The sequence below is a fragment of the Penicillium taxi genome, assembly GCF_028828555.1.
Source record: "Penicillium taxi strain IBT 34144 chromosome Unknown utg000001l_segment0_segment0, whole genome shotgun sequence".
Classification (NCBI taxonomy): Eukaryota; Fungi; Ascomycota; class Eurotiomycetes; order Eurotiales; family Aspergillaceae; genus Penicillium; species Penicillium taxi.
Genome location: NW_026643203.1, coordinates 2765397 through 2780996, shown reverse-complemented (window position 1 = coordinate 2780996; position 15600 = coordinate 2765397). Strand labels below are relative to the sequence as shown.

The following is a 15600-nucleotide window of genomic DNA, read 5'->3' as shown; positions in this document are numbered from 1 at the left end:
TCTATGGAGATATTACTCACCACACATCTGGACTAAGAAGTCTCAGTCCTCAATATGGACACTGTCCACTCAGATTCCAAGGTCTTTGAGCCTGAAGCTCATCCTAAGGATGAGTTGGCAATTAATGTTGGTGGCCGTGGTAGTACGCAGCGTCGTCTGCGAAACTATCAAATTACAATGATCGGATTCTCCAGTGGCATTGGAACTGGTCTGTTCGTAGGAACTGGCTCTGCATATGCTAAAGCTGGCCCAGCTGGATTGTTGTTGGCATATATCATTGTTGGAATAATATTGTGGTGTGTTATGCAGAGTATCGCTGAATTAGCGACTTTATTACCCACTGCAGGTTCATTTCCCCACTGGGGTACTCGGTTTATTGACCCTGCAGTCGGTTTCTCACTTGCCCTATCATACGGTTACTGCTATACTATAGCCATCGCCTCGGAAACTTCCGCCGCTGCAGTCGTCGTATCCTATTGGACAACTTTAACACCGGCCGTGGTAATCACGGTTAGCTTGGTATTAATATTGGCCATCAATTTGATGAATGTACGATTCTACGGTGAAACAGAAGTCATTGGAGGTGCTGTCAAAATTCTCTGCTTCTTGGGACTGGTTGTTGCTTCTATTGTTATCACAGCTGGCGGTGGTCCGAACCACGAGACGATCGGCTTCCGATATTGGCACAACCCAGGCCCTTGGACAAATTACAATGGAATAACTGGTCCGACAGGCCACTTCCTTGGCTTTCTGTCTTCCTTCGTCAACGCCTCATTCAGCTTCATTGGCGTGGAGACAGTTGTTATCGCAGCAGCCGAATCAGTGGATCCTCATCGAGCTATTCCCAAGGCTGCCCGCCGCGTCACCTACCGCATAGCCTTCTTCTACATCCTCGGTGCGCTGCTCATTGGTATTATCGTGAATCCTAAAAATTCCCTCCTCGTATCAGGCAGTGGCAACGCAAATAGTTCGCCATTTGTCATTGCCATCAAGGAGGCTGGTATCTCGGGTCTTCCATCCCTCGTGAACGCTTGTATCCTTGTCGCTGCTTGGTCAGCTGGCAATTCATATTGTTGGGTTGGATCACGAATGATAGTCGCTATGACAACTGATCACCAACTACCCCAAGTCTTTGGTCGTGTGAATAAGCAAGGCGTACCATATGTAGCCGTGATTACCGCCTGGCTATTTGGACCTTTGGCCTACCTGAGTCTCGGAAAGGGCGGTGCATCCCAGGCGTTCGCTTGGCTTCAAAATCTGAGCACAGTTGCTGGTCTGATTGCCTGGGCCACTCTATGCCTCTGTTATATTCGGTTCTATGCCGCTATGAAGGCACAGGGGATTTCCAGGGACACCTTGCCTTGGAACTCACCATTCCAACCTTACACCGCCTGGGTTGGCTTCATTGGCTCTATCATCATTACTCTCGTCGCTGGTTTCTCCGTCTTTCTCAAAGGTAACTGGAATACATCCAGCTTTGTCGCATCTTATATTGGCATTCCCATTTTCATCGTTCCTATCTTTGGCTGGAAGCTTTGGCACCGCACCAAGGTCAGTAGCTCACTTTGTCTGAATTTTCATGTATCATCTGCTGACTATTACTTAGTTCCAACGTGCCGCTACTATTGACTTGTGGTCTGGCCGTCTTCAAGAAGGAGAGATCCCCCCAAGAAAGGAACATCCAAATACTTTCTGGAGACGTTTCGTCGACTGGCTCGCATAAATACCCCTATTATATCTGCATATATAGCTTTCTTTCACAAACCAAGGACTTTCAAGGTTAGCGAAATGTCATAATCAATTAATTTATTCATGAATTGTTTCATGAATTGTTAAAAATCCACCATTTAATCACTCCTTAGAACCTTAGAATTGCTCTCGAAGCTTCTGGATATCACTGCAGGATGCCTTACAACAGCCACCCACAAGGAATGACTCAAATGGGCCCTTTTCGCTGGCATTTTTGACTACCTTGGCAAGTTGGGCTTCCCATGGATGCTATAACCCAGTTAGCACGTCTTCAAATAAACCCAGTTTCGCGCAAGATATCCCTACCGTATCTCTTTGATCTCCCAAGCTTGAACCAAACGGTCTCTCCCAGATCTGCGTCGTCGTATTGTACACTTCTCCATTCGTCCCATCAGGATACAAAACCAAGCTAGGCACAGCCAAGATCTTTCCAGCAGCAACAGCATCTGAAACACAGACTCCAAACCCCTCAATCAAGCCAGCAAGCTTATGAAGCTTAGTGCAATTAAAGCCGATACCCCACGGCGAAAGCCCGCCTTCTAAAGGCGTGACAGCAGCTTGTACAACTTTTTCAATGGAGCTCCCATCAGGCAAGCACTCGTCCTCACGAGGAAAGACACAGGAGATCCAAAATGGAACCCGAATGCCCGAGTCAAAGATAGCCCGCCTCACAGCGCGAACCTCGTCAAGCCGAGGCAGCGTTTCAAATGCAACATACTGTACTCGCGCAAAAAAATCGCCATCAGCAGCTAAGAAAAGTCTCAAACGCTCCAAGTGCCACCTGTACAGCGCTTCTTCGCCATCGTGCTCGGAATCATAGGCGCCGCTGTACTCTTGTCCAGGGATCATGCATGCACCGTACGGGCCGAGACTCAGAGCGATGTTGGCACTCTCGCGAACCTTAGCTCGCTCAGCGACCCGCACTGCCGTCTGTAGGAAACGGGATATTGCGTTTTTGGGGACGCCATTGGGGAACTCGGCTGTTTTGGTACGTGCAAATCCCTCAATGGAGACTTGGTATGTTGCTGTCAAAAGAACATCTACCCCTGCTGCGCCAAAGTCCTTTTGGCAGGCTTCTAACGTGATCGGGTCTGAGACAAGGAGGTGGGAAGACCAGAGTGGCGTTGTGGTGCTGTCGAAGCTTATACCGTACTTATCTTCGAGGGAAGTTCCCAGACCACCGTCCAGAAATTGGATTACCATTTTGAAGTGAATATATAATGGTTTGTTGAAATTGTGATAATTTATTGATCAATTTTATTGTGTTTTTCACCTAAAATAGTGGGGTGCCGATGTACAGAATAAGAATGATGTCTTCGTCACATGGGAGCCTGAATTACCAGGCCACATTTCTGAAAACCCTTGTAGTGAAAAATGAGAACCTGAAAAACCAGGTAAGCATGTATTCAAACTCCAGTTGATAAATTTTCGTATCCTAGGCCGAAATATTATATCAGCCATTTGGCGCGGTTAAGAGGTTCTAATGTTGCACCTTCGACACTACTATTGAAGCAAGGACCAAGGTTGTTTAACAATCAAATTCGGGACGCTGTAATATATCAAGCCAATCAGCGATCCAGATCGCTCCCTTGATCAGCATCATTGGTCTAGTGGTAGAATTCGTCGTTGCCATCGACGAGGCCCGTGTTCGATTCACGGATGATGCAGAATTTACCTTTTTGGCTTATTTTTACTTCCGAGATCATTCTTTTCTCACCTTTTTGATTTTTATTTTGTTCATTTTTCGATCTGTTTTTCAACCGAAAAAGATAAAGTAAAAAAAGGTTGATTGTTCCCTCACACGTGGTCAGTTTACCACGTCACTTGCCACAACATCCCTTCCTTCCAATCCTTCGTCACAAAGATGGATAATCTCAATATCTATGTTCTTACAGCAAATTGTGCAAGAACTGTCATTGATGTTGACTTGTTTTCTAAACATATCTTCGATGCGCTCCCCACCTCCGATGTGACCTTCTCGCCCGCGCTCATTGCGCTCTCGTTACAAGAAATAGCTCCGATCGCCTATTCCTTTCTGGGCGAGTCTTATCTAGATCCTTACTTTGACGCCTTCAACCAGGCTGTCAAACAGGCCACCTCAAAAAGGTGGAGGCAGCCTTATGTCAACGTGGTCCAGGATCATACTGGCATGACAGCTCTGATGGTCTTCGCACGTGCTGACGTCACCGACCAGATTTCATGGATTGACAACGCACACGTCGGTTTTGGAGTACAAGAGATGGGGAACAAGGGCGCAGTCGGCGCACGCTTGGGCTATATGATCAAGGGCCAGAAAAATACCGTGGATGTGACTTTTGTTGCTGCGCACCTTGCGCCAATGGAAGATGCCTTGGAACAACGAAACCTCGATTGGAAAAGTATTGTTGAACGACTAGTATTTTCACAGGAGGGATCAGATTGGCAAAATCAAAATGGTTTCGACGGAGAAGCACTAGATGAGGCTACTGTCCTGTTGCGTGACCAAGGACCATCACATCGCACAAAGGGTCGCCGAACCGATCTCTTTGCTCCCAACGCGTACCTATTCCTGGCTGGTGACCTCAACTACCGTACCTCAAGTAAAGGACCAGAGAAAGAGGATGTCGCACGTTTCCCTCGGCTTGGTGTAGACCGAAATCATTCCTCCCACTATTCTAATCTCTTCAGGGAAGATCAGCTGAGGCGTGAGATGCAGCATGGCAGAAGCTTCCATGGATTATCTGAAGCTCCAGTCGACTTCCCGCCCACTTACAAATATTCTGACGCGGCACGCAAGGCAGCACCACTCAATCTGGAAAACGGACAGCCCGAGGCAGAATCAGAATGGATATGGTCTAATCACCGATGGCCTAGCTGGTGCGATCGGATCCTGTACCTAGACAGTCTACCCCGGACCGGAGAAGGGCGGGGAGTCAACCCTCATGTGTACACTGCCCTCCCTCTTTTCCCGCAATCAGACCACCGTCCTGTTGCGCTTTCTGTTTCAATTCCTCTTAATCCCTCACATCTATCCCCTGAAACAGAGCAAAGCGATGTGAGAGCGATGGCTCCGTTTGCAATTGACCCCGGTTGGAAGTCTCGGAGAGATGCCGCTCGGCGGAAAGAGGTTGTTGTTGGCTTGCTCGCGTACCTGGGTTTGACCTGGGAAGGAAACGGACTACTGTTTGCATCAATATTGGTGACTCTTGGTGCATGGGTATCGTTTTCATCGCTCTGGGAAGCCTAATGGCCTTGGGGATGAACCTTCATCTTCATCTTATTTTCCAAAGTTCGGTACGGTCTATTCTTTCAACTTTAGAAACTCCTTGAGTTGTGAAATTATGAGATATGAGAAATGAAGACTTAATCAAGAGACCAAATCTTAATTGAATGGTGAGAACGAGAGCTTATTACAGAGGGCCTAGAACCTTCAGATAAAGTCTTGTAGCGGGCCGTGGCGCCATCTCGAGGCATACTAGAACATAAAATGGATCAGCCGCATATAAATGTATGAGTCAGAATAGCCAGGACGCCTAAACTAAGCGCAAATTGAATGATCGCTTGTGTTGATTGTATTGCCAAGACCTCACGTGCTTAGCAATGGTCATTGGTTTGCTTACAAGGTTCAATTATTATTAAACAACCTTGGATCTCTTCTAAGCCTGTAACCTGTTTTATCCCTACCTACGCTCGGATCCAGACCGCCTTGTTTCATCCACTTGTTAACGCCCTGTCATAATGATCACACGTTAGTGGAGTAGGGTACTTTTTCTGGATGTGGTGGCCCAAATTCCGATGTGTTCCAGTACCCACCTTCTATACCTTATATAGCTTCGAATCTCTTCTAGACCTTCAGGCTGTGCGATGTTTTCACTGCGGAACTCCAAGGTTCCAACGTTCTTTCACGGATATCTACATCTGATCTGCAGTTGGCCTTGAAACTGGACGTAAGGTACGTTCTACCCAAGTAGGTAGGAGACTCTGTATGTATTTATGTACTGTGACGCATCGTATTTGTGGTCATATATTTCGGTTGTCCATAGATACCATAGAATTAGTCATAGCTCTGGAGGGGAGACCAAAGGTGGAGTGTGCGGCTTTACGGCGTTTTGTCGTCATTTCCGTGATTCAGAGCCAACAGGACCTATGCTAATCCTTTCTCTTGACCTCGAACTTCGATGGACACATCTCTATATTTGTAGGGTATCTGCATGTGTTTAGAGAAGATCAATCAGCATTCAGCGTTTTCAATCTATCCGATACGGCAACGAAACTTCCATTGCGACCAGTAGGGTTAAAGGATTAACTAGTAAGTACCTTAGGTATTTACATCCATAGAATACATTTACTTCTGGAAATCACAGGGCAACAATACCTCTAGATCCATTAGATAACTATGAACCATGGAAGTCTAAGGTCATAGAGCAATGAACAAGGAAGTACCTAGGAGTATAGTGTCATGATCGCGTTCCAAGGTTGTAAAATAGTACCTAGGTAGCTATAATTCATGGCGTGCCCTACGATCTCATTCGGAGTGGCTAAGTTCCGGCATCCGATTCTATGTTGAAGCTCGTATGCATAGAGTGTTCATGGCTGAAAGACAGGAGGGATGAAACGATATATGCATGGATATTTCTAAGCGGAACAGCAGACGGAAAAAGGTCCGTCTCCACAGCCTCCACAATAACAGAGCGCAAATTGCCGTGCCCCTCTCATCAACCATGGAAATATTTGCATTCTGGTTATGGCAGGTGACATTGATCACATTCACCTAGGCACATTGATCACACCAGGGCTGTATATACAGGGGGGAAGACATCCATCTGTAGGGAAGACACAGGGAAGACAGTAGGAGAAAGTGGCGGAACCATATTATGAGTCTTGATTTGCCCAAAGATATCAAGGTGGCATGGACAGGGCTGATGCCTCAGCCTACCAGAAAGCCTTGGAGATGGCCCTAAACAGGAAAATCCTCTAATATACTCCGTACGAACAAGCCTGAAAGTATAAATCTATAGCGGGGAAATGACCAGAATATCCAATGCCTCCCGAGGTCCAGAACCAAGGCTGTTTTCTTAAGGTCATGGTTATTCCGTGCATTCGCTACCAATATTCATTCCCCACAGGCAATCGCCTAGATCAGGTATCACAATACATTAACTCAAAACAGAGTGACAGATGGTATGAGGGGGAGGGGGCAGGGAAAAATGGAAATAGGGAAAAAGGGGCTCAGAGGGAAAGCAAAATAAAAGGAAGGGAAATACAACCCCCTGCCTCAGCCCAAAGCCCTTAAAGCCATCTAGCCCTCTAGCCCTCCCAAAGTTATCTCCCAAAGCCCCGGAGTTCAGCCTTAAGTCTCGGCAATACAAACCCCAAAACACTTTATCTGATGCTCGAGAGAGCTTGATAGATACTGTTTCGAAAAATCCAAAATAAGTTCTATAAAAAAAAGCTCCAAGCTACTACGTCAACCGGCTCCACAAAAGCCCTGTAACAAAGGAGGATTGAGAGCAAGTCATTCCAGACGTCCACTTGACTATCTCACATTCTTTTTGAGTTCTTTTTGTTGTTATTGGCTAACATCCCCCCTTCCGAACATCTGAAGCAGATCAGAAACCCGCATTGCCGGGTCTAAAGGGTTAGGATCGATCTGTAGAGGCTAGACCGCTGTCAGAGTGTGTATTGAAGGATCTTCCCTATAAAAAAAGAAGTTGGGGCTCTTAACATAGCTACTATGTATAGTAATCAGCATAGATAGACCATATAAAAATCAACAAGTATGAAAAGGGAATTAAAAAACGAGAAATACGAGGAGTTACTAAGAAAGGACGAAAAATAAAGCAAAATAAAAAAAAACCACCAGTCTTTCTCGCTCTCTTTTGGTCTCTAACAAACGGCGCCGTTCCGTTACCCGTAACAATGGAACCCTAAATAATTCTAGTTTTTTTAATATTATTTCCTTATTTGATTTTTATTATTTTAATATTATTTTTTGGTAATTCTATTTTATTATCATTTTTACGATGTTTTACCTCAAGGGAATATGAATATAAGACCCCTTGACCTTCTCTCTCTCTCTCTCGCTTTTTTCCTTTTCCCACAAACACCCTTACTTCTGACTCCAACACTCGGACCTTTACGACGTCATCGGCCTTTTTTCCTTTTCCTCCTTGAGCTCGATTTCTCCCTTTTCGCTTTAGCCTTTGCTTCTATACCTGCCGTTGATATCGGTTTTGATCTACCACTGATCACTCTGGGAATTTGAACTTGGAACCAAAACAAAAACTTGAACCGGGATTTGCGATACCACTACTTTCACAATGTACTCATGCGCAAATCAACCCCGAGGATGCCGAGGCCGTGTCAACCAAAGAGGCTCCAAATGCTCTGATTGTAGGGTACGTACTTCAGACCTAAGAGCTCATAAAGCGAGAAAGGAACAAGAATACTGACGACCTCCCAGCAACTGAACTTGCGACGCCCAGCGTCTTCATCTCCCTTTGCACAACCACGAAACTTCAAGCGTCAGCTTCCTTCAGAGTTCCTCAGCGAGTCAGCAAATATGTCCAGCTCGAACATGTAAAATGTTTCGAAATACGACGTACATGAACATCACCCATCCTTTTCAGGCTGGAACTGAAGGATGTGTGGCTCATTTGCTACCAACTTTCCGTCCTATCAGCACTTCTCTCTTTTACACAACTCATAACAATGGCGGCCTTCTTTTTTCTGATTTGTATTAAAAATTACACACTTTCGCTACTGGCGCAAAATGGGGTAGTGGACAAATACTACCAATTGCATGAACATCATGGGATCTGCCACTGGTGGCAGCGGCGCTGGACATCTTGTCGATCGGTGATCGACCTCTCTCGCTTCTTCTAGTCTGCGATATCTTCTTATCGCATACGTCTTTTGATTCCGGCTGATCCGGCTACATTTTTTATTGTTTATTTCATGCCATACCCCAACTTTCGCTCTCTATCTTGGTCTTTTTAATGCCTGGATGTTTTTCCTTCTCTTCATGTCATTTGCTTTTTTCTTTTTGGATTAGTTTAGATACCTCATTGCATTGATAACATGCTCTCCATTTGCATCTCATGAATTATTTTTCATCCTTGATTACCTTCTATCAGTAATTCCATTATTTTCCTATACTTCAGCATAGCCACGAAATGACTTCCAAAGGCGGCCCGTTCTCTCTAAGATCAAAAGTTCTAATCTGTTTCAAGTTCAGTGGCTAGAACTGGCCATTTACCATCCACAACTGAGCAAATCAGCCTGAAGCTCGGTTGGACAGAAACTATATTTTCAGCCGCAGGGGGGGGGGGGGGGGGGGCCACGTGAAATCGAAGCAATAAAGAACATTCTCTTTATTCAACCCCCAACCCCCAACATTAAAAATACCCTCCCGTCTGGCACACTGAGAACCTTACCACTCTTTCTATTTCGATGGTACACGTGCTACTAATAGACCTTTGCCTAGATCATTGGGGGCGATCCTCCAATGTTTAAATTTTGGAATTCTATACTCGAAGTTTAGGGTGGATCCTGCATCTACGTACCCCGTATTCCGTACATGTTCTCCATTGACAGGAGGGTGAGATGAAGATGAAACGAAAAGTATTTCCTCATATACTATTCTGGGAGCTCTGGAGACTGGAGCATGGCTGTGACCTTGAAGTTATTCCTTGAAAAACTGATTGAACTTGGGACTCGGGAGTCGGGGAGTCTGGGAATAGCAAATACTACGTACCTTAGTGCCTAGTAAGGTTTTAATGTGATTGATCTGAAAAAAAGGGCCAACAGCTGTCTACTTAATATTAAACCTTAAAACTTAATAATTGATTATCAATCTTAGTTGACAATTCATAAATAGCGGTAGTAATCCGTGCTAGTTCATATATTACTTCATCTAATCTTTTTTGAGCTAGTACAGCGCGCATATTTACACCGCCTAAAGAGATCTTGATCTGACAATACTCTGTACTCCGTACAGTATGTAATTTTCCAGATCCACATAATCCCTCGTGGAAAAGGGGGGCCGAGCATCAACCCCTAAGAGAAGACTTCAGGTATTATTTAGGTAGAAGCCAAAGGAATACCCGATCTAAATAAAAGCATACTCCACTCGGTGACATGGACTTGGACTTGAAGGGGGTCCGTGCAATTTCTATCTTAGCTCATAATTTAGATTTCACTGCTACCTGGGGATCCTATTATGGATACGAGGTTAGAATTGGTAAATTGGCATGAATTAGGCTTTCGGTATAGAAGTTCAGTTTAAAGTAGCTTGTCCAGTTCTTAGCTACACAGTTGAGGGGTATGGAGTCCAACAGTACCGGTAAATCATAAGAAACACGGGGCTGAACGGGCATAAATGAGGATCCAAAGGCACCCCACAGTTCAGAAAGAACGCTTTTCTGGAAGTCACCGTAACTGTATGAGTGGGTCCTAGCTTTCTCGGCCTTCAGTTCCTTTTTCTTCTTCTTTCGCTTCCCGCGCTTACCCCTTTTCGGTGCAATATCGATTTTTGAGACTAACTCAGCCACAGGTCAGATCACCATGTTTCATCACTTGTCTCCACTGTATGAGTTAAAGGGGGCAGATCAGTGGGAACGTCTCGTATTTCTGTACCGTAATTTCAAGAGCGCGTCTGTTTTTACTCAGGATGCGCTTGTCATTTTCGGTCAATTTCGGTCATCTTCGAAGCTAAGATCCAACTTCTTTGAGCCTATTTAGACCTGCCTAACTATTTACTGACGGCCCAACTACAAGTACACAACAGTTGTTCTTCAATTGATTCCACAATATCATGTCAAAGTGGGTATGGAACACGTCAGACACGTTAAGCCCGATGCAACTGGAAGATGATTCATGAAACGTACTTTTCATTAAAATTGAGTTCTGATTTGATTCAGTGATTAAAGTTTCTTCACTCGTTTAGTACTAACTAATTAGGAAATTCGTACCTTAGTAAACGAACATTTCCCTACCTGGGTGTACACATGAATCGCGGCTCGGCCCTTCCTTTTAATCTTGGATCATCGAACTCCTGAAGTTCTCCGAGCCCGTATCATCTTTATTTATCAGAATCTGGTAGCAATTGCCTGTGCCATGGTTCAAACGCTCGTATTAGGGATGAAATTCATAACGCAGAAGCTACCTCATGAGCACGGCGATCCCGAGCCCGTATCATATTTATTTGTCAGAATCTGGTAGTAATTGCCTGTGCCATGGTTCAAACGCTCGTACCAGGGATGAAATTCATAACGCGGAAGCTACCTCATGAGCACGGCGAGTTAGATACCTATCTAAGTAAATGCCTGGGAAGTTTTTATCACGTACTTAAGTGCATTAGTAGCTAAAGGCATTACCCTTCCCATTGAAGTCTTTGGGTTCTACTGGCGAGCTAAATGCAACAGGTCCTATTGATACGACTACCTAACTCCTTGGAGCAACATTGTAAGATGGCACTATCTGGTATAAATAATCTTGAACCAATGCTGGACTTTAAATATACCCGTGGACTAAAGGAATTTTTTGTCCATATCAATCCGATACTAGTGGTTCGAAATTGTTATTTATCTGTTTCTGTTTACCCGTTTACCTGTTTACTTCTGGGTGTACTTTGCAAGGGAAGGAAAGATATGCAATGGTGAACCTTAAACTTTGGAAGAGAAGATTCAAGGACACGAAGATCGAAAAATGAATTTCCATTTCCTACCTTCACCTTACTTCGTGCGCCTAGTCCACCTCCGGGCTCAATTGCCTATACAAGGCCCATCTCTTCCAAAAGCTTTTCGGGTTTGAAGTTTATTCCAATGTCCCAAATACAATAAGTACAAGAGCTGGAATAATTTAGTAGAAGGCATTGAATACATATGAGATATATGAGCGGCAACTACAGTCCTATACTTATCTACCTAGGTATATGCTGCTTTGAAATTGTGACTTAGTCAACCTTAAAAGCTTCCATTCTATATTACATATATTGTATATTGATATATGTAATATACCTCTTTCCAAAAAGCAGGCTTCCTCTCTCGTCCAGGTCCAGATCAACCAGCTCGGCATTCTTCCTCAGTGGTCAATTTGCCTTTCATAATCCAGACGTTATCATCCACGGTGGTGACGCCCGTTTCGTACATTTCGATTACTATTGATTGATATGGGATCTAGCAAAAATCTTTTAGATCGAGGACGTTAAAGCTTTGACCCACTACTACTTAATGATGGGTAGGAACAGGTCATAGAAATCCTTAGGGTCGCATCCCCTTTCAACTTTGTCAGTACTTTGACTTGCAAGAGAGTTGATGATAGAGAGATGGTGAGGGGAGGTAACGAATCTGAACTAGCTCGATTGAGCGGCTTCACTTTCATCCTAATTAGGGCTAGAACTGGATCATTTCAACATCACTATTACCCGTCGACTAATTCCAATGTTCATTTCATTCCAAGGTTGTCTTAACGTAGCGGCAAGACAGAAATTGTACCTTCCACAACAGAAGTTGCTCTTTCCTTAAATAATAACACTCGTAATCATGGACCCATTCATCCCACCATCTTCTTCCTCAAGCACATGCACCTTCATACGGACTTTACCAAATATAGTGCAGACATTTTACAATATGTTTTCCTCATCCAAAACGCAAGACAGACTTCGACGGTCTATGTCCACTCGCTCCATGAGAAGAAGCCGCCCCGTCTCAGATACTGATAGATTCGACCCAGAGCTTGCCAAAGCCCAAGCAACGGCTGCAGCTTCACGAGCCATGCGCCCTAGTGGTCGCTCATCAAATGAATCATCGAATGCTTACGATCGCCTCGGAGGCCCTTTACTTGTAGCAGTCCCTCGGCTTCGTCCCAATTCGAGCCTTCGCTACGCTGGAGACAGGATTTCACTTCCCGCATCTGCCACACGTCCAGTCACACCTTGTCCATTTTCAGGTGCTCATGGAACAACTTGCGCTCCTGATGGTGAAGATCCAGCTATACTCCGACCAATTAATGAGTTTGGAGGTCTGGATGGTCGTGATAGTTCCTTACCTTCATCATATCGCCGACTGCGCAAAGCCAAATCCATGTTTTCAACTCGACAGCGCTTGTCGTATTTCACGCATGGAGCACCCTCCATCCCGAAAAGAGGCTCTTGCGATCCCGATAGCTCTGCCTTTGAGCTTCCACGGACATTGCGGCACTCAGACTCGGTTTCTTACATTAGAGGTATCAGCCAAAGTTCTCGAGAAGTTCGACCTGCCAAGAGTCAGGATGCCATTCAGCTCGCACGTGAAAAGTTCTTCAAAGAATCTAGATCTGCAGGTATTCAACCCAGGCGCTCATCCTTCTTCTCGTCGCGGCACGGTAAAGAGCACAAGCCGTTTCGAAAGTCATTCCGTCTCTCGAGTGGGAGTGGTATTGGAGCAAGTCCTGAGCAGATCAACATGAAATTATCGCGTGAAAGAGCCCGTACTATCTCTGCAACCATCAAGCATGGTCTTCGCCGTGTCTTTGGTTTCTCCAAGACTGCTGAGCAGCGTGCTATGTCCCGTTCGGAATCCAACGCCTCGGAAAGTTCCGTTGTGGTTACAGCTTATATGGGAGGCAAGACTAGCGGAGCGAATGTGATTGAAAATACCACAGATTCCAGCTCTCTACGGGCCTCGATGCAGCATTCTCCCAGCCGCGGCAGCATTTGCACATCAAACTCACGGGTCACCAGTTGGGCAGATTCTACTGTTGCAAATACTGTAACCACTCGCAATACCGGGCGCCCCATATCATCATCCTTTGCCAATGATCTACCTCAGTTGTCTAGCCATCATTCTACAACCTGTCAGTCTTCGTCACATATGAGGGGAAGCTCCCGCAAATTGGATGGATCAAACTACAGTCAGGACTTGTATGCAGCATTGGTACAGCAGATGGAAAGAGATACTAGGGATGACCCTGAGCAAGAGATCGTCCTTGGCAATGTGTCAGAGCACCGTGTCCCTGCCCGTACTTCCTCGGTTTACTCCCACCACAGCAAGCGCACTGTCTGTAATGCCCCCAGCATCGTATCAGTTTCACCCAGATCCTTTGCGACAGCACGGGGTGACTCATTGTCACCGCAGAAGCATAATTTGCGGACAATTCGGCCTATCCCTCCAACTCTAATATCTCGCTATGGGCCAAGTCAAGAGAAAAGTCGACCCTCTTCTTATTTGAACAAAGGAATAGCGACTTCACCATACACTATCGGTGAAGAGTCAGACGAGGACATTGAGAGTGCGATTCTCTCTCGTTTTGGGCCCCCAGTGAAAAGATCATTCAGTCCATCCAGCACATACTCACGAAGCAGCGGTCATCTTGCAATAGCAGAAGATTCTGATTGTGCCACACTTTGCGGCTCAGAAGCCGAAGAGCCGGGAACAGCAACCATTTTTGCTTCCGAGCGAACAGTCTATGGTTCGCCAACACGTCTTACTGGGCCCGTTCCTCCCAGGGCTTACTTTCAGCCAAGTGCGGACTGGAAGCAGTGGATGAACACACAGGTTGGGAGAATTGACCGCACAAGTCCGGTAACAGGGCATTTCCGAGAGGATGCCCAATTTGAAGATGATAACGAGTCTCTCACCAACATGCTGCGACAAGTACCTGTCCCCAACACAGACTTCACTGATCTCTCGAAAAAAATTAATTCCCATGAATACGTCAATATGCAGCCGTTGGTTGATCGGAAGCCGTCGCTCCAGAGCAATTTCTCCCGTCCGTTCAGTCGATCTTCGAGTGTGCGGACCATCAAGCCAGGACCCAATGGGGAGCTTGATTATACCTGCAAGGGCTCCTCCAGCATCACCACCAGTACCAATGAAAACGGTCCACCTAGAATCGGACAAGTTCCTGTTCCAATGCTGTCACCCATGCGCATGAGATCGCACAATTCACCCGAAATGCTCGAGTCTCCTACGCCTTCACCTCGCTATACTGGTCCTGTCTGTGAGCTGCAGAAGCCTAAATGGTCGCAGGAGCAGTCTCAGCGCAACTCAATTCGACGCCCAATCGCCACAGGAAGAGCTGGTCAGTTTCGGTCAGTGCGATCACACCGCGACTCTCGTGGACTCAACAATGAAAATAAGAGGCAGCAGGAGGAACATGATGATATCATGAGTGAATATTACAAGCTCCATGAACTCCGCCCTACATTCTCCAGTAAACGCATGGTGGATATGTTTTTGGACAGTCGGCGTCACCCAGATGGAACGGTCTCTGGTAGTAAAGACGATGTTTTTCTTTAATTTGTGTTTCTTTCCTGTTTACTTTGGGGTTGAGCTTTGCAAGATTATCATTTATATTCTTCCCTCGATATATTTCCCCCATCCACTCGTTGAAAATTCCTTTGAACATTCATTCTATGGTTGGCGCGATGTATACTACAAACTTGCAACAACAATATCATTACTATTGTATTAAAGAAGTTTAATTCACCCCGGGGGCTTTTCCCACAGCCATGAAATAGAAGAAATAGACAACTTTCAAGGTATAGTGGAGGAAACAAAAAAAAAAAAAAAGATCTCTCCCTCGGGGAATCGAACCCCGGTCTCCCGCGCTTATCGGTGTTAATGACAAGCGGAAATCATGACCACTAGACCAAGGAAGATAAGACAGTCTAGTTCCACTAGACCACTTGGTGCTGGTTGATATAAGCTGACCCGTTTTTGCATTTATTAATAACTTTTCATAAATAAAGTGAAAACATATAATTCCCCGCAAAACATCCAAAACGTAAAGGACTAGCTAGCTAGCTAATCCTAAGGCATTTATTAGTTGTAAGGCCAGAGTCCCACAGGCTGAGCTAAATTTGTGTTAAATAACAGGCGTTGGAGGTGA

General features: G+C 45.3%; 5 protein-coding genes across 5 annotated transcripts; 4 read left to right on the top strand and 1 right to left on the bottom strand.

The window, feature by feature from the left end:
* Positions 1 to 54: 54 nt before the first annotated feature.
* On the top strand, positions 55 to 1723 carry N7495_001002 (putative amino acid permease; the record flags this gene model as incomplete). Its single annotated transcript, XM_057203672.1, has 2 exons — positions 55 to 1551; positions 1607 to 1723. The coding sequence occupies 2 exons, from the start codon at positions 55 to 57 to the stop codon at positions 1721 to 1723; spliced, it is 1614 nt and encodes a 537-aa protein (XP_057067745.1).
* Positions 1724 to 1866: 143 nt separating this feature from the next.
* On the bottom strand, positions 1867 to 2952 carry N7495_001001 (homocysteine S-methyltransferase family protein; the record flags this gene model as incomplete). The annotated part of the gene is made up of 2 exons (XM_057203671.1): positions 1867 to 1998; positions 2056 to 2952. The coding sequence occupies 2 exons, from the start codon at positions 2950 to 2952 to the stop codon at positions 1867 to 1869; spliced, it is 1029 nt and encodes a 342-aa protein (XP_057067744.1).
* A 661-nt stretch (positions 2953 to 3613) lies between these two features.
* Positions 3614 to 4975, top strand: N7495_001000 (putative inositol 5-phosphatase; the record flags this gene model as incomplete). Its single annotated transcript, XM_057203670.1, has 1 exon — positions 3614 to 4975. The coding sequence occupies one exon, from the start codon at positions 3614 to 3616 to the stop codon at positions 4973 to 4975; it is 1362 nt and encodes a 453-aa protein (XP_057067743.1).
* Positions 4976 to 8048: 3073 nt separating this feature from the next.
* N7495_000999 (uncharacterized protein) lies at positions 8049 to 8311 on the top strand (the record flags this gene model as incomplete). The annotated part of the gene is made up of 2 exons (XM_057203669.1): positions 8049 to 8126; positions 8192 to 8311. The coding sequence occupies 2 exons, from the start codon at positions 8049 to 8051 to the stop codon at positions 8309 to 8311; spliced, it is 198 nt and encodes a 65-aa protein (XP_057067742.1).
* A 4048-nt stretch (positions 8312 to 12359) lies between these two features.
* On the top strand, positions 12360 to 15008 carry N7495_000998 (uncharacterized protein; the record flags this gene model as incomplete). Its single annotated transcript, XM_057203668.1, has 1 exon — positions 12360 to 15008. One exon carries the CDS (start codon positions 12360 to 12362, stop codon positions 15006 to 15008), a length of 2649 nt encoding a protein of 882 aa, XP_057067741.1.
* Positions 15009 to 15600: the final 592 nt, after the last annotated feature.